Genomic DNA, 18,046 nt, shown 5'->3' with positions numbered 1-18,046 from the left:
ATCTTCTAAAAATATCTGATCGCTTTTTTTAAATTGGTTCAAGAGTATGCATGTATAGCCATAAATATTTGCAAGCACAGAAGAGTTTCAGGGTAGTGATCTGCAGTGAAATAATTCTCTGGGAGAAGAGGATAAGGGGGAAGGCTGAGGAAGAGGCTACAGTGTACAAGACGCTTAGTGCAAAAGTCACTTAGGCTACAAATACACCAAAAGAATGCTCAATTAGTATTAATTTAATTAATAAAACTTGAATTGGAACAAACTATCATATTTAGGAGTGGGGAGGATGGAATAATCACAAACATGGATACACTTATTGAGTATCAAAATCTCTGCTATGATTTTATAAATGCAAAACCTGCTATTGTTAAAAACAAGCAAAACCAGAGCACTTATTTAACACATACCAGTTATAAAGCACCTAACATACCAAGTGGAATACACGTTTTATAAAAGGGCTTAAAATACTTGATATTGTTGCATAACATGTAGATACATTATGCTCTGCTGGTTTGTTTTGTTGGACCCCACTGTACCCCAGTGATCTTCTGACTAGATGCTTAATGTTCACTGGTAGCCTGGCTGCACACAGGCATATTGGCAGCTCTCAGTATACCAGTAAAGCTGTCTTTGTATAAATAACACATTTTACTCACTGGCTGCATGGTTATGAGAATTTGCTGTAAAACACCTTTTCTCTGTACCCCTCTGATGGATGCACAGTCACAGTGGGCTGGAGAGTGAACCAAGGGATGTTCTGAGCGGGTGGGGTTTGCTGTATTTTTCCTGGCTGTTACTGCCAATCACAAAGAGTAAAGAAGGCACTCGGGGACCGTGTCTGCCAGGCCAGCTTAATGCTGAGGCATGCAGAATGCAAGCATTAGTTTACACATACTTTCAGCAAGCATGGCATGCGGTCAAAGTGTATCTGTTTGTCAGCGTTGTCCGAAGCTTCTGACCGAAGCTTACCGTAAATGGCCTCAGTCTGGTTTTGTTTAGTCTTATTTTAGCTACTATGGGCAGCCTGGCAGGTTAGCTAGCAAATTAATCAGCCATAGCGCGAGAGTGGAGCCAGGGGTGAATATTCCAAGTGTGAACCTGAATGAGTCTGGAAATGGGAAGGGTTGGTCACTGCCAGGCCACTGGTGACAGAGCTTGGTAAGAAGCAGCAGCAGAGACAAGGACCTAACATGCTGGGAGGATATGTTTGTTTTGTTCTTTGAAACTGATTTGCCTCAGTTTAAGTCCTTGTTGGAAGCATATTGAAGCTTGGAAATTCAAAGTTTCAAAAGCACAGGTTCAAGTAGCTACGTAGCTAAGTGAGCATTTATATTTCCCTGTGTCTCCTGCCTCAAATGGAGGGAATGCGACTGTGGTGCAATTTGAAAGACCTGCAGGTGAGATTGTAACAGCTTGCCATGATTTTTTGTATCTTTCCTGTTTTAAAATATTTTTCATGATTAATGGACAGGTATACCCACAACTACGCCATGGTCTTTGCAATAATGGACTTGAGGCCAGATCTAGCTCTTGAGTGCACTATGCGTGGCTTTTGTCCCTCCAAAAATGAACAAGTCAGTATTTTCTGTTCTGCACATCAGAGGGAAGCAGCATTAAACTCCAGAGGTCAATATGTATGTGTACCCTCTTAACAAAAATCAAGACAATGGATTTCCCATTGGTTATCTATAGCAAAGGAATTTCCAACAATTCTCTTGGGCAAAACTGAGAACTAAGTCCAAGTGAGACATGATAACTGTGGATTATAGTAGCAACACTTATTCTGATTGTCAGGTCAAGACTACCGAGATTAACTTTTTCTGGGTCCCCATTCATGGTGCTGGCTATGTACTACGGCTTATAGGAACTTTGTCCTTTATGGTGTAGTCTTATCTGTGCAGGCATTAGAGTCTGCCCTTCTGTAGTATATGCCAAGTGCTCAGTTGGCCTGTAGAAGTGTTTCACTGCATGGATCATATTGCAGGGCAAAGATTTACAAGCCAAAATTCTTTTTTCTCTTGTCTATCATGATGAACTTCACTGCAGTGTGGCTTCCATCACATTTCCTGGAAGCATAAGGTGGATTTCTGAATTCATAGTCTCACTGAGTGTTGTTAAGGGAAATTTAAAATTAGGTTTCATGTAGACAAGATGAAATTATGCATGAAATAAATATCTGTACATTTTGTAACGTCATTCACTCATGTAGCTTGCAACTAGAGAGGAATAACACTTCTTGCTTTTGTAATTGAAAAGAAATAGATTAGAAATCAATTATAATCAAAGTGGGTTTGATCACTTTACTTATAACAGTGACAGTTTAAAAAATTGGAAGGTGAAGTTTTCATGGGTATTTTGTTGCTTAGGCTTTTTAAGTGAAGCAGGTAGAGGGCAGTAGGTACTAACATTCGAGATACCTTCTCCATTGACCAGTGCTGGACAAATCACTTCACAGAATCACAGAATCACAGAATAACCAGGTTGGAAGAGACCCACCAGATCATCGAGTCCAACTGTTCCTATCAAACACTAAACCATATCCCTCAGCACCTCGTCCACCCGTGCCTTAAACACCTCCAGGGAAGGTGACTCAACCACCTCCCTGGGCAGCCTGTTCCAGTGCCCAATGACCCTTTCTGTAAAGATTTTTTTCCTAATGTCCAGCCTAAACCTCCCCTGGCGGAGCTTGAGGCCATTCCCTCTTGTCCTGTCCCCTGTCACTTGGAAGAAGAGGCCAGCACCCTCCTCTCTACAACGTCCTTTCAGGTAGTTGTAGAGAGCAATGAGGTCACCCCTCAGCCTCCTCTTCTCCAGGCTAAACAACCCCAGCTCTCTCAGCCGCTCCTCATAAGGCCTGTTCTCCAGCCACTTCACCAGCTTTGTTGCTCTTCTCTGGACTCGCTCCAGAGCCTCAACATCCTTCTTGTGGTGAGGGGCCCAGAACTGAACACAGTATTCAAGGAGCGGTCTCACCAGTGCCGAGTACAGAGGGAGGATAACCTCCCTGAACCTGCTGGTCACGCCGTTTCTGATACAAGCCAAGATGCCATTGGCCTTCTTGGCCACCTGGGCACACTGCTGGCTCATATTCAGTCGGTTGTCAACCAACACCCCCAGGTCCCTCTCCTCCAGGCAGCTTTCTAGACAGACTTCTCCTAGTCTGTAGCACTGCACAGGGTTGTTGTGCCCCAAGTGCCGGACCCGGCATTTGGCCTTGTTAAACCTCATGCCATTGGACTCAGCCCAGTGGTCCAGCCTGTCCAGATCCCTTTGCAGAGCTTCTCTACCCTCCAGCAGATCAACACTTCCACCCAGCTTAGTGTCGTCCGCAAACTTGCCAAGGGTGCACTCGATGCCTTCATCCAGGTCATTGATGAAGACATTGAACAAGGCTGGACCCAGCACTGAGCCCTGGGGAACCCCACTTGTCACTGGCCTCCAGCTGGATTTAGCACCATTTACCACCACTCTCTGGGCCTGGCCACCCAACCAGCTTTCCACCCAGGAGAGTGTGTGCCTGTCCAGGCCAGAGGCTGACAGCTTCTCAAGCAGAATGCTGTGAGAAACTGTGTCAAAGGCTTTACTACTTGCCTAGTCTTCAGTCGTGATTATAGGCAACCTGATTTTACGTCAAGGAGTGCTCACACAATCCATTAATACAACTAAGCAGTTGGAGTCATAGCATCTTAGACTGCTGAAATTGGTCCTCCTGGTAGGACTTCAGATTCAGCAGTGGAAATACTGCAAGTATTGACTTGGGGGTTTTCATGCAGGTGAACTTTAAAGCAGACAGCTGATTTTGCCTAATACAACTGAGATGTTTTGTGCAGATTTTGTTTTTCACTTTTAAAATAAATGAAATTATAAGCATTATTTGCCATGTAAACAAATCTCTAGAAGAAGAGAAATTCATTTCTTCCTCTAGGAGAAAAAAACATGGGAGGACTACTATATGAACAAAGCTTAATTAAAATATAATTGTATTTAATCAATGTGGTATAATTAGAAATACCACTTAAGACTTCATTTTAATGGTTGTTGGGCTATTTGTATTCTTTAAATTAATATCTGCTTTATGACAAAAATCCAACATAACTCAGTCCTCAAAAAGGCTTGTTTGTTTTTCTGTAGTGATTTTATGCAATTCCAAGGGAGCAAAACCAGAAAACCAGCAAATCAGCAGGTGGTAAAAAATTCCTGTAATACTGCTTAAACAGTTAGCTTCCAGACTGTGACATGAAAGAATGATCTGGTGTTAGCACATGGCTTAGGATACTGCAGGTCAATCCCCTGCTCTTGGTATGCTTTCTAACTTTAGAAGTCACTGCGAATGTTGTGTTTATTTTTTATTTCACATAGAGTGTAACACTTTCAGTATTCTGTATGTTCTTTCTTGTCCTTGGGAATTTATCTAAGCACTGGTAAGTCTTCTGTGGTTGAAGGTGTGTGTATCAGCTCAACAGGAGAGGTCAAAATCAACCTGTGTGGGGACATCATGGTAGGTAGAGCATCCTCCCAGAGCAGGACACTGCCACCCTTTCAGCAAAGGAGAGAAACATGCCCTCCCATGTTTAAGGTCTCCCACATGTGTTCTAATAACAAAGCTGTAGGATCAAAACAGAGCATTGCTCTGAGACCTCCCTCCGGCATGGTCCCCAAAAGCATAGGAAGCAAAGGGGAATAATCTCATTTGTGACACCTGGAGGAGCTTGTGTATCAACAGGCTGTTCCACTGCTTAGCTCTGCCAGGGTTTAGGGGTCCTTGGCATGACTAGAAGACAACTTTTACATGTGCGGAGGATCTGAGCATTGTTAAAAAAAAAAACATAAGCAATTCATGTGCTCAGTGGTCAAGAACCAAGAGTGGTTCCACTAGTTGTTTTGCTGTACTCCCACTGTTGAGAGCAGTGCGAAATAAGGAAAATAGCTTTACTCTGCTCTTGGCTGCCTACCACCAGCTGGCCATGTCAGTGAGCTGTGGTGGACCTACCTATTGAGGGTGTCTAGACTCTGAAGCATTTTAAACTCAGGCCTGTTTTTTTGCAGTCTTGTGTTACATGTAGCAGCAGCAATACTGGATCAGGCCAGAGCCCTGTCTTGCTCAATATCCTAGCAGCAAAGTGAAACCTCCTCACCTGACTTTCCCAAATTTCCAACAGTTCGTGTTTCAGGGACTTCCAGCACCAGAGGCAATTTGTTTGCTTATCAACAACCAAAGGATTTCCCGTCTCTCAGCTAGTTCAGTTGTCCCCTGAATCCATGTAAAGTTTTAGCAGCCGTAACATCCCCTGGCTAAGAGTTCCCTGGGTTCCTTTCCCAGTGGAGAGCTGCTGCCTGATGTTTGGTTTGAACCTGCTATCTGCCTGCTTCATCTGATGCCCTTGGCCTTGTGTTAGAAGAAGCAGTGAACAGTCAGTTCTGAATCACCCCTTACCATGTCACTTATGATTTTACAGATCCCTATCATATCTCCTCTGGATCATTACTTTGCCAGGTTTCATATCTGTTGCTCCTTGTAAGCCATTCTGTACTTTCAGTTCACCACCTTACCTACCCTCTTCTGTTCTCCAGTCCTGCACATGAGTGAAAGTGTCAGTGCAGAAGTTTTACCACCCCAAGATCCCATTTCGGAGTAACAGCGAGCTCAGAACTCAGTTCAGAGTTCACCACCTTAGAGTTTAATTTAAAAATTTTCCCCTAAAAGTTTCGTAGTGTCATGTTACATAAAATGCACTTCACATGTCATTTTATTTTCTTTAGCCTCCATCATTTCTACTCCAAATAAATTAATATTATCAGCAAACATTGTCATCTCCCTGTTTGGTCCATTTCTTGGGAGATTTTTAGAACATGTTAAAGTGCGTGGGTCCTCCACGTGAGGAAGCAGGACTGCACTGGTGACATTCTTGCATGGTGAGAACTGACTGTTCTCTCTCATATTCCTATGCTCTGTTTCCTACCTTTTAAACATTTTCTTTTATAAATCGATGCAAAGATATTGCCTCTAATTCTGTATCTCTTAGGTTTCCTTAAGAAATTGAGCGAGAGAGATGTTATCAAATATCTTTTGGAAAGCCAAAGAGACAACATATCTAAGTGTTAAAAAAAATGAAGTCCCATACAATGCCAGCCCTGAAAGAAAATCACAGTCAGTTAAGAGACTTGCTATTGTTGCTCATCTGGACTGTTCAGTCATTTGTAACAAATCTTGGTATTCTAGTGCCAGTGGTTCATTAGCAGCTCCACAGATGAGGGCTCTGAGGATGTGGATTTACAAGACATTTATGCTGATCCAGGTGTGAGCCTCCTTGGAAGGGGACTTCTTGTTACCCTCACTGTTGTTCCCAGCCACGTCTGTCTCCATTTGCACAGCTGATGCAGCTGATCTGAGTTGATATGGTTGAAAACCAGCCTGTTAAGCAAAACGAGAATTTTTAGCTGAATCAGGACTGTGATGTCGTGACCATGCGATGCAGATGTAGTAGTACTGACACAGGGGAAAATGAGAAAGAGCTTGCTCCTTTCCATCATCTTCCAGCAGTCCTGGCTGACTGGGGAAGTTCCACTGGAGGCTGGCTGATGATATACCCATCTATAAGAAGGGTCGCAGGGAGGGTCCAGGAAGCTACAGGCCTGTCAGTCTGACCTCAGTGCCAGGGAAAGTCATGGAACTTGAGTGCTATCATGAAGCACATGCAAGAGAACCGGGTGATCAGGCCCAGTCAACATGGGTTCACAAAAGGCAGGTCTTGCCAAACTAACCTGATCACCTTCTATGACAAAGTGACTCGCCTATTGGAAGAGGGAAAGGCTGTGGATGTGGTCTTCTTGGACTTCAGTAAAGCCTTTGACACAGTTTCTCACAGCATTCTGCTTAGGAAACTGTCAGCCTCTGGCCTGGACAGGAGAACACTCTCCTGGGTGGAAAACTGGTTGGATGGCTGGGCCCAGAGAGTAGTAGTAAATGGCATTAACTCCAGCTGGAGGCCAGTTACAGGTGGTGTTCCCCAGGGCTCAGTGCTGGGTCCAGCCCTGTTCAATGTCTTTATCAATGACCTGGATGAAGGCATTGAGGGCACCCTTAGCAAGTTTGCAGATGACACTAAGCTGGGTGGAAGTGTTGATCTGCTGGAGGGTCGGGAGGCTCTGCAAAGGGATCTGAACAGGCTGGACCGCTGGGCTGAGACTAATGATATGAAGTTCAACAAGGCCAAATGCCGAGTCCTGCACTTGGGGCACAACAACCCTGTGCAGTGCTACAGACTAGGAGAAGTCTGACTGGAAAGCTGCCTGGAGGAGAAGGTCCTGGGGCTGTTGGTTGACAGCGAATGAACCTGAGCCAGCAGTGTGCCCAGGTGGCCAAGAAAGCCAGTGGCATCTTGGCTTGTATCAGAAACAGAATGACCAGCAGGTTCAGGGAGGTTATTCTCCCTCTGTACTTGGCACTGGTGAGACCGCTCCTTGAATACTGTGTTCAGTTCTGGGCCCCTCACCACAAGAAGGATGTTGAGACTCTGGAGCAAGTCCAGAGAAGGGTGACGAAGCTGGTGAAGGGACTGGAGAACAGGCCTTATGAGGAGCGGCTGAGGGAACTGGGGTTGTTTAGCCTGGAGAAGAGGAGGCTGAGGGGAGACCTTATTGCTCTCTACAATTACCCGAAAGGAAGTTGTGGAGAGGAGGGTGCTGGCCTCTTCAGTCACCATCCCTGGAGGTATTTAAAAGACGGGTGGATGAGGTGCTGAGGGGCATGGTTTAGTGATTGATAGGAATGGTTGGACTTGAAGATCCTGTGGGTCTTTTCCAACCTAGTGATTCTGTGATTCTGTGATGTCTTGACCATGCAATGCAGATGTGGTAGTACTGGCACAGGGAAGGATGGGAAAGAGCTTGTCACTCTGGCAAGAGCTAGGTTGTCCATTTTTGCTGGGCACTGAGCCACTTAAGCCAATCATGAAACCAAAACCTACAAAATTTGTGTGCCTGTAGCTTGTCTAAAGTGGTATTTTTAGCCAAGATTATTTGGGTGTTGAGTATGAGTAGGTGGTGGCACAATGCCATTTATTTTCCAGTAAAGAAATATAAGTCCATATTGCATTAATGGAATTGGTCTATTCTCTTCTCAGAAATTAGAACTGAAATTGAGGGATTTCTTTGTAACTTGTTTGTGTAGGCTTTCTCTTGTGATCTATAAGCCTAGTTTCCTTTATTGTATTGGGTTTGTTACTATGTTTAACTTCAGTTTGATGCTATTTCCATTTCTTTTTGCTACAATCTTGGGATCTGTAACTCAAAGTGACAAAAGGTATTGTTGAAAGGAAGAACATTATTGATATATTTGTATGAACAGAAGAAATCTGCAACTGAGCTGTTTGCAGCTCTGCTATTCTGGAGTCTCTGGCTGTACGGCTAATCAGCTATTCATTTAGAAATGCTGGTCACTCCTTGCACTCACTGCCAGCAACATCAAGATGTAAAATTAATTTTTCTGAAGATTTGCTTCTCATACTTGCAATAATTGGATCTAGCTTTTATTTTGTAAAGAATCCAAAGCACACAAATCACTTTAATAATAGCAGTAGGTATGGTAGTGATGCCCAGAAGTTGAGGGGGAGAGAGTGGTTGTTCAATTATCACATTTTCTTTTTTAGATCCCTCAGAGGACAGGAAGTTCAGTCCTGTCAAATTGGGTTTTTTACTCTTCAGTAATTATTGAAGTAATAGCAATTGGTATGGCTTTAATCCAAAATACTTTCTAATTTGAAGAGAATTTTTTCACATCCTTTGTGTCTCTTTCGAAGTCTTTATTTAGGTTTCATATACAGAATTGTGTCATTTACAAATAAGGACTGATAATATGCTAAATGGAAATATGTCTTTTTACCTTAATCTGTGGAAACATGTGAAGTCTTTTCCTCTGTAGTTCGCAAGAAGCCGGTAACATGTTAAGTTTTGCTGATATTCAGGTACAATATTGGCTGTGTTCTCCTGTCAGAGGGAAAGAAACATCTCATCCCAAGTGCTTAGTTCAGTAGGAATTAGTAATTTACGTGTGAATAAAGGCGACATATTATGACTGTCACTGTTAGCTAAAGCTAACCTGGTCAGTAATTCACATGCTGATTCACGTCAGGCACACAAGATTATTTTTTAATGCCTGAAAAAGAATACAGTTCACTGGGATAAAACAGGTGGGTTTTTTCAGTCAGTTTTAGTTGTCCAGCTTTAATCACTTCTTGCTAAGGACTTACTTGGAATTCCCTTTTCACCTTTGCAGAAGACACATTAATCATACCATCAGTTTGGGGTATTATCATCACTGCCAGTATTGGTACATATGCATGGTTTTCAAACCAGGACTGGGTTGTCTTGTCTATTAAATCAGTCTGCCAGCCATGAACATGGCTGCAATTTCAGCTGTAAATTCTACCTCCCTTTGCTAAGGCTTGGCACCTCCTATGGGAAGATTACTTAGTAGTCTGAAGGCTGCTATGTAAATAATATGTGCGTGCTATATGATCACATTCTTCTTGAAGGTCGTCATAAAACTGCACCTGCACATTTTGTGGATGCAAATTGTACCTAGGTACCAGCTTTTTGTCCATACATATGGTCTTTTGCAAGCAGCAACAGTATACTTTGTGGGAAGAAAATGCTTGCATGTACAAAACCTGCAGGTGTGGTTTTAAAACCCATTGGAGAGTTTACCCTTCTGTGCATGAAAAGGGTGCAGTCTGCCTGAGATCATCTACTTAGACTTTTCCAGGGAATTAAACTGGTACAGTGCGTCATTTATGCTTTTAGCATTGGGGTACTTCTCAGTTTCTGGGTACTGGGTACCTTACTGCTGTTACTTTCAGTCTCTGTTTAATTAAAAGGAAACATTTCACCATGTTTTCAATGACCTATGTGAGTTTACTTCTCATCATGATTTCAACTTACTTCATAACCCATTCTGCTTTCCACTTCTAAGCACTGCAGATATCCAAGTTGGCACAGCAAGGATGGCTTACAAAGGGAGGCACAATGGGTATTTCTAAAGTAAGCAAAAGGCTGCTTCCAAAGCAGAGTATGGTGCTGTTTGTGAGACTTGGAGCTTCAGGATGTTTCAACTGTGGGAAAGGAGACAGTTGCAATAAGCTACAGTATGTGCAGTATACACTCAGTTGCTACTCAGCTAGCCTAAGTTAGCAGTAGGGCAGATTAGAAGCTTGAGCTGCAGATTTAAGACATTAAATGTAGAATACTTTTTGCAAAGGCTTATATGTGCTTTCATATAGTGATGGTGAATCCTTTACAGACTGGCCTTCTGAATTGGGTTTGGATTTTGGGGGAGATGGTTTCATAAGATCTTGATTAAATAACAGCTGTCAGTTCCCTCTTATATGAACTTTCTTTTAATTCAACCTATAAATTATTGTATCTTTTGTTTCTTTAGTCAACCTCCTTGTTGATATAGAGACTACAGTTTGAATTTTCTGATGTTCAGGAAATTTTTCAAAGAATGTGACAAATGTTTTTAGATGTCTATTGAACTTCTCTTGCTGAGGATTGTTCATGCATCATTATAGGCCCTCCATGTAAGGAGCTCCTTAAAATATCAGCCACTTAGTACTGTTTTTAATATAAAATAAAATAAAATAAAATAAAATAAAATAAAATAAAATAAAATAAAATAAAATAAAATAAAATAAAATAAAATAAAATAAAATAAAATAAAATAAAATAACCAAGCAGTACTATAGTCATGGATGCAGAAAGTCAGATATTCACGTTTAATAGGGCTATAAACTATCTTTACCCAAGAACCTTATTTGTTTAAAACAATTACAGCTGAACATCCATACTCTTTTCTTAGAATGGAGAAAAAGGGGGAAGAAGAGGTTATATGGTTCTCTAGACATCAAAAATTGACACAAATTACAATAAGCAGAGAAATATCCTTATTTGGTAATATAAACTCCTTTGGTGGCATTTCAGTAATATAATCATCAATGACAAATGTAAAAACTGTGTATTCTCTAATAATTCATATTCCTATATCAGAAATTTGCTACTTAGTTTACATAATCTTGCAAAACTATCCAAATGCATTTGAGAACTGAATCTGTAGCAGTACCTGAGGTTCTCACTCCTCTTCTCCCCAATTTCTTTTGAGTAGCACAAACCTGAACCCTTGTGCATCTTGGATTCATATTATATTCTCAGTCATGGATGACCTTTTACAAATGACTTCCAATAACTACAGCTGAATTGAAGCAAAAGAGTTGGTCGTGAAAGGTCATACTCTAGTTATACCAAACGTAGATAAATTTGTACTCCCTGCAGCAACTGATTGCTTTAGGTTTTTGGTTTGTGTCTGACCAACCTTAATTCAAAATCATGCATCAGGAAAAATTATATCGGAGCTTTGTTTCTCTTTGCCTAACTCCTCCTAGTTTTCTTTCACTATAAAATTATCCTGTTTAGTGAATTTTTTTAATTTTCCAGGTGTTAAGGTACTGTTTCAAAGGGCTCCCATTTCACCTTTTCCTTCTGTTCTTTACTAGTGGATTAATTCCAGATTTTTATGCATGTAAAAACCTCTTCCTTGTAAACTTGGGTAGTGTCTTTCTCTAAGTATCACATGCTCATTGGGGAATATTTTACTTCCAAATGGAATAATTTCAGAGAAGTTATTTGAGGCCAATGTGCTAAGATTATGCCTTAGAGTGGCACATTTAGACCTTAAACAAAGAAACATGGCAGATTGAAACAAGCAGAGGTTATTTATGTAGGCATAATTTAGAATGAGTAGTAAATCGAAAGAATATTTGCTCTCATCACCGTTGGTCACTTCCTGGCATTCTGTTATATAGACAATTAATCTCCTTTTTATTTCTGAAATACAGAAACTGTAGACTAAGACTTCTCCATGCTGTGAGACTCTACTTTGTAATTAGTGCCAAGAAGCTGGATTTTTCAACCCCGTCTGGGCTTGCTGCATGCTCATATTGCACACACCACTGCTTCTGATTCACATCAGAGAAACTTTGTAGCTCAGCTGTTTATGGTGCAATTGTTCTAGCAGGTGAGTCAAAAGAAGCTTCTGTGGGCACAACCCTGTAGGAGTTTGTGTGCTGCTTCCCATTGTAACTGGCACTGTCCTATCAACTCATCTTCACTGCAACTGAGAAACCAACAGCTGACTTTTTTTAGGATATGTCAGATTGGATGTTCGTGACTCTATATGGCTTCATAACTCCACATGGTTAATCTGGCTGCAAATTTCAACTGCAGTCACATTCCTTGTCTGGGTGGGGACAACCCTATGTTCTTAATATGGACAGAAACCAAAACCAAAGCTAAGCTACTGCAATGCTTCAGCTCTACTGTGGGTGCAATACAAAGCTTCAGCTGCCTAAGACCATAACAGGGTATATTAAAGAGATAGCTGGATATCCTCAGCTTTACTTCTGCAGTTTCTGAATATGTAGATTCAAGCTATAGTTGCTCTCCATGGTCATTTCCATCATGACAGATCTTACCATGTGTAACATAAGCATAAACACGAGATAGTTTTACTTCAGCAGAAAGAAATCGGGGTCAACTGTCCCTCATATAACACATACCAAACACCTTGATATGGGAAACTGCAGTGGACCAACAGATAGGTGGAAACAGCTTCCTTTGTGTCAAAGCCCAGAAACCTATGTTGTGGAAGATAACAGCATAAGCAATTGAGCATAGTCAAAAAGGCATCTTAACAGATAATGTGTCATCATAGAATAGTTAGGGTTGGAAGGGACCTCAAAAATCATCTAGTTCTAACCCCTCTGCCATGGGCAGGGACATCCCACTAGATCAGGTTACCCAATGCCCCATCCAGCCTGGCCTTAAATACCTCCAGGGATGGGGCAGCCACAGCTTCCCATGGCAACCTGATCCAGTGTCTCACCATTCTCATGGTGAAGAAATTCTTCCTAATGTCTAGTCTAAATCTGCCCTTTTCCAGCTTATATCTGTTCCCCCTCACCCTATCACCACAGGCTTTTATGAATAGTCCCTCTCCAGCTTCCTTGTAGGCTCCTTTCATATACTGGAAGGTCGCTGTAAGATCTCCTTGGAGCCTTCCCTTTTCCATGCTGAACAAGCCCAAGTCTCTCAGCCTGTTCTCATAGGGAAGGTGCTCCAGCCCTTGGATCGTCTTTGTAGCACTCCTCTGGGCCTGTTCCAACAGTTCCATATCCTTCTTACGTTGGGGATTCCAGAACTGCACACAATACTCCAGATGAGGTCTCACAAGAGAGGAGTAGAGAGGCACAATCACCTCCCTCAACCTGCTGGCCATGCTTTGTTTGATGCAGCCCAAGACACGATTGGCCTTCTGGGCTGCGAGCACACACTGCCGGCTCATGTCGAGCTTCTCATCAACTAGTACCCCCAGGTCCTTCTCTGCAGGGCTGCTCTCAATCACGTCATCCCCCACTGTGTACTGAAAACGGGGATTGCCCTGGCCCAGGTGTAGGACCTTGCAATTGGCCTTGTTGAACCTCATGAGGTTCTCACAGTCCCACTTTTCCAGCCTGTCCAGCTCCCTCTGGATAACATCCTGTCCTTCTGGTGTGGCAACTACACCACTCAGCTTGGGGTCATCTGTAAACTTGCTGAGGGTGCACTCAATTTTGCTGTCAATATCATTGGTGAAGATATTAAACAGCACTGGTCCCAGTATGGACCTCTGAGGGACACCACTTGTCACAGATCTCCGTCTGGACTTTGAGCCATTGACCACTACTCTCTGAATACAACCCTCCAACCAGTTTCTTATCCACCCTGCCATCCACCCATCTAATCCATATCTCTCCAATTTAGAGAGGAGGATGTTGTGGAGGACAGTGTTGAAGGCTTTACCTAAGTCCAGATAGATCACATCCATTGGGTTTACTCATGTTCACTGCTGCAGTTACCCCATCATAGAAAGCCACTAAGTTGGTTATACAGGATTTGCCCTGGTGAAGCCGTGCTGGCTGCCATTAACCACCTCCATGTCCTCCACGTGCTTTAGCATAGCTTCTAGGAGGATCTGTTCCATGATCTTCCTAGGCACAGAGGCGAGGCTGACTGGTCAGTACTTTGCAGGGTCATCTTTTCTGCCCTTTTTAAAAATGGGCACTATGTTACCCTTCTTCCAGTCATCAGGGACTTCTCCTGATTGCCATGACTTTTCAAATATCATGGACAGTGGCTTGGCAACCACATCTGCCAATTCCCTCAGGACTCTGGGATGCATCTCATCAGGTCCCATAGTCTTACAAGTGTTCAGGTTCCTCAGGTGGTCATGAACCTGATTCTCCTCTATATTGGGAGGGGGTTTATCCCCCTGGCCACCATCTTGCCATCCCATGACCCAGGGGCAGTGAGGAGAGCAGTTATCGGTGAAAACTGAGGCAAAAAAGTTGTTGAGTACCTCAGTCTTCTCCTCGTCTGTTGATATGAGGTCACCATTCCCAACTGTCAGTGGGAGTACATTCTCTTTGACCTTCCTCTTTTGATTGATGTACTTGTAGAAGCCCTTGTCCTCTAGGCAATCATAATATAAAGCACCATACATAAGTAGCAACATGAAAGGGGAGCCTAGTGGTCCATGTGATTTCAAATGAATAAACAATGTCCCTCGCAGCATCATAACTGAGGCAGTTTCTACCTTAGGATTTGGATCACATGGAGATAGAGTTTGAGGAAATGCATCTGCTAAGCCATAATTTACTGATCTTTGTGTGCCTAATTGCAGATGACTAGGAATCCATTATTTGCTTCATTCAGTTCCTTAAGAGCAAGAATCTGAAAAACTTGTGAAGCAGTGGGATAAAAGGAAAAAATAGTTCACAGCAGTTCCACAAGTGAGCTGTAAAACAAAAATTGAAACAAACTCTTCTTGTCGTTAGATACAGAATGAATGCCAAATAGGTATTGGAAACAAATACATGCATGTACGGTATGTTCAGCTGAAAAGCACCCAAACCATGATATCAATATTGCGTTGTGTTAAAACCAAATATGGTGTCTGGCATGTTTCCATTATCTAAAATTCTCCATACTTAAAAGAAAAAGGTGACAAATTTTTGCTTTCCCTTTTCCCAGATACATAAAACACAAACTTCTAGAAGAAAACTCGCAAACAAGCCTGCCTACTAATTTTCTTAGTGGGCATCCTGCCAATTCTGTCTCATTTGGAAATATTTATCAATGCTGATGAGGCAAAGGGCAGGTAAAACTTCAGATTTTCAGTTAACTTATTTTCTAACATCTCCTTGTCATAAGTACAGTTAAACAGTTTGTGTCAATGAAGGATTTGGTTCAGGAATGAATATGAGTAACACTCTCATCTCCTTTTTACACATAACAGAATTAATGAATGAGGGCCCTCAGTCCTATTAAGACTAATGTTTCTTTGTCAATCCAATTTGTTTTTTTCCTTTTGGATTTCTTCTTGTTATGACTTTGTTAGGTGGAAACTGAATGGCGTATGTTAATCAACACAAGACATTTGGCTACTTGAGCTATCGTAAATGCTTAGTTTCCCAGGGTCCTTTGAACTTTCCAGAGAACAGCTCTACATCCTTATTAGAGACTGACAATTAAAGGCCTGTTTTCATATCAAAAGTAATCATGAAAAATTAGCTAAGGAGACCTTGGAATGCTGTGAGGGTTTTCAGTGTTTTGAGATGGCCAACTTTCCTTCATTTGCTTCAATCAGTATCAACTTGGGTTTCTTTTTATGTTTCCTACTGCCAAGACAACTTATGAGTTGGCATTGTGACAACTGAGAAGGATTATGCAATACCATGAAGATGTGATTAATACATTTTAGGCCACTGTATTCATATTCAGTTGCATAATTATCACAGAGGTACAAAAGTAAGCTAAACTAGGTTTTGCAGGCAGTGCTTCATATGAGCAGTTTCAGTTTTCTGAATTCCTTATTAGAAGGAGGAAATGCTATGCACAGCTGCAGGAGCTGTGTTGCTTACAGATCTCAGATACTCTCCAGTTAATTTATAGGATATGTGTGGTTCTGCCCTAAATATTTAATCTTTGTGTGCCAAGTTACCAGCTTTCACAGAAGATGATCTGTTAATGTCACACCTTCTCTGTTATAAGTCTGAAAAACACACCTGAGCGTTTCTTCCTCAGGTTCTGGTGCCATGAGAAATTGCTGCAGAAGTTTGTCATGAACAAGTGCTTTGGTTTCCTTTCACCTCTCAGAATTTGCTCTGGTAGATTAAGAAACCAGTAATGCAAGTGGGATGGATCATATCAAAAACGATTGCGTATTTGCTTGTTTAAGTCTGTAAAAATAAAGTAAAATCTAGAGCTGATATTGTTTCTGTCATGAACTGGAAAAAAAAAAAAAACACCAAAATTAAACCGATAGTAGAATATCTAATTCCCTCTTTGAAACTGATTTCCTAGTAGTGTCATTCCCATTTGCAGTTAAGTGAATAGCACTGTTTCTGAGCAAGGCTAAGGATCTCCTTTGCCGCCTGGCATCCTCTCCATTTTTCTCAGTCTTCTTGGAAACACTCTTGGAAAACACTTGAAAACAGAGAGACAGTCACAGAATTTCTGTTTGTCCCGTGCCTTACTGCCATGCCACAAATATTAATAGGACTATCTGAAGTCTTAAGGAAACAAAGTTTTTATTCCAAAGCCTTCATTTTATTGATTATTGTTGCTTAAAGTAAAAATTGGGATTTTATTTTTGTGAGGAGAAAAGAAAGAAATCCTTTCTTGCTAGAACTTGTAGCAGTCACGTCATATAAATTGGCAGCTCTGTGTATTTAAGGGATTTTACACTCTAATTAAATACAGGCGTATTTTTTTGCCTTTTGAAATGAAACCTTTTCTTTTTCTTCTGCTGCATAGGGGACAAACATGCTGTCAAAATCCTTAATGTATCCAACTATTTGAACATAAGAAACAGCATCAAGCTGTTATTTGTTCTGTTGGAGTGTACTCATATTTCCAATCTGAATCTTTTGTACTTGGTGATCTTAATTATATTTGAGCTGGAAGTAGTTTAACATTAAAAGGAATTACAGCAGATTAATCTGTAAACCTGCACAAATATCACATTCCTTTGTATAGAGGTAAGCAGTGCATAGTGTGCGTAATTACGTGGTGTTCTTTGCGTAAGTTCTGTGTTTGAGGCTGAGGACTCAGTGTTGCGGTTCCATATGACAGCATCAGTTATGGCATCAATTGTGTCTTTTAGTGGTCAGTTACACTGAAAAGCATATATTATTCCTCTCAGTAAGGTAAACTTCCTTATAATATGAACAAGCAACCAAAAAAAAAAATTAAAAACCCAACTTGCCCTGGAAACAGTAATTAGTACACTAATTAGTCTGTGAAAATACAGAGAAATCTTTTAAAGAATGTTTACTATAATTTTTTTTTTCTAAAGTGATATAGCTTGAGGTCAACCCAAGAAGGCCATTTGTTTCAGCCATCCAAAACCACGTAAAAGTATTGTTCTATGCTTTTTGCATCTGGAGAGAAAAAATAGAATCATTAAATATGAACTGAGGGAGGACTGTTTCTCCAGTCCCCATCCTGGAATCCAGTTGCACCAGTTTAGCCTTATTTAGAGTGGCAGGACAGCAGAGCCTCAGTGAATAAAAATCATAGCTTGTACTGGCAAATACACTGTTTGACTCAAAGTGAAGTGTAGTTGTCTGTGATTAAGTCCTTTTGTGTGGAGGAAAGAGATACACAATGTCTGATTGCAGTGAGTGAAAAAAACCCACCACCTGCTGAATTAGCAGAAGAAGTGAACAGAGCTACTGAAAAACATGCTTTGCTCTCTGGTACAACTATAACAATATATTGCTATGTAAGCATTGCTGCACTCTGTGCTTTGACCTTGTGTTTGTTACATTTAATACTGTAGCCCTGAATTTTAGTTTAGTGGGAAATTACAACCGATTGTAACATCTGGGTTTAAGAGTATAAATAGCATCCCTTTGTTTTAATAAATGTGTCTGATTACAGCAACAACCTGAGT

General features: G+C 41.4%; 1 protein-coding gene across 6 annotated transcripts in view; it reads left to right on the top strand.

Annotated features, from left to right (window-relative positions):
• The window catches only part of CHST9 (carbohydrate sulfotransferase 9), a 94,941-nt gene that overhangs the window by 54,795 nt on the left and 22,100 nt on the right, over positions 1-18,046 (top strand). Inside the window, exon 1 of one of the 6 annotated variants that reach the window (XM_069854014.1) lies at positions 15,217-15,247. The exons of the other annotated variants lie outside the window; for them this stretch is intronic. Within the exon in view, the coding sequence (XP_069710115.1) occupies positions 15,226-15,247 (22 nt within the window). The 5' untranslated portion in view covers positions 15,217-15,225. Of the gene's footprint in view, positions 1-15,216; positions 15,248-18,046 lie in introns of those variants that run through there. 6 annotated transcript variants of the gene reach the window in all.

This window comes from Phaenicophaeus curvirostris, chromosome 3 (assembly GCF_032191515.1).
Source record: "Phaenicophaeus curvirostris isolate KB17595 chromosome 3, BPBGC_Pcur_1.0, whole genome shotgun sequence".
NCBI lineage: Eukaryota > Metazoa > Chordata > Aves > Cuculiformes > Cuculidae > Phaenicophaeus > Phaenicophaeus curvirostris.
This window is presented reverse-complemented; position numbering and strand designations above follow the sequence as displayed.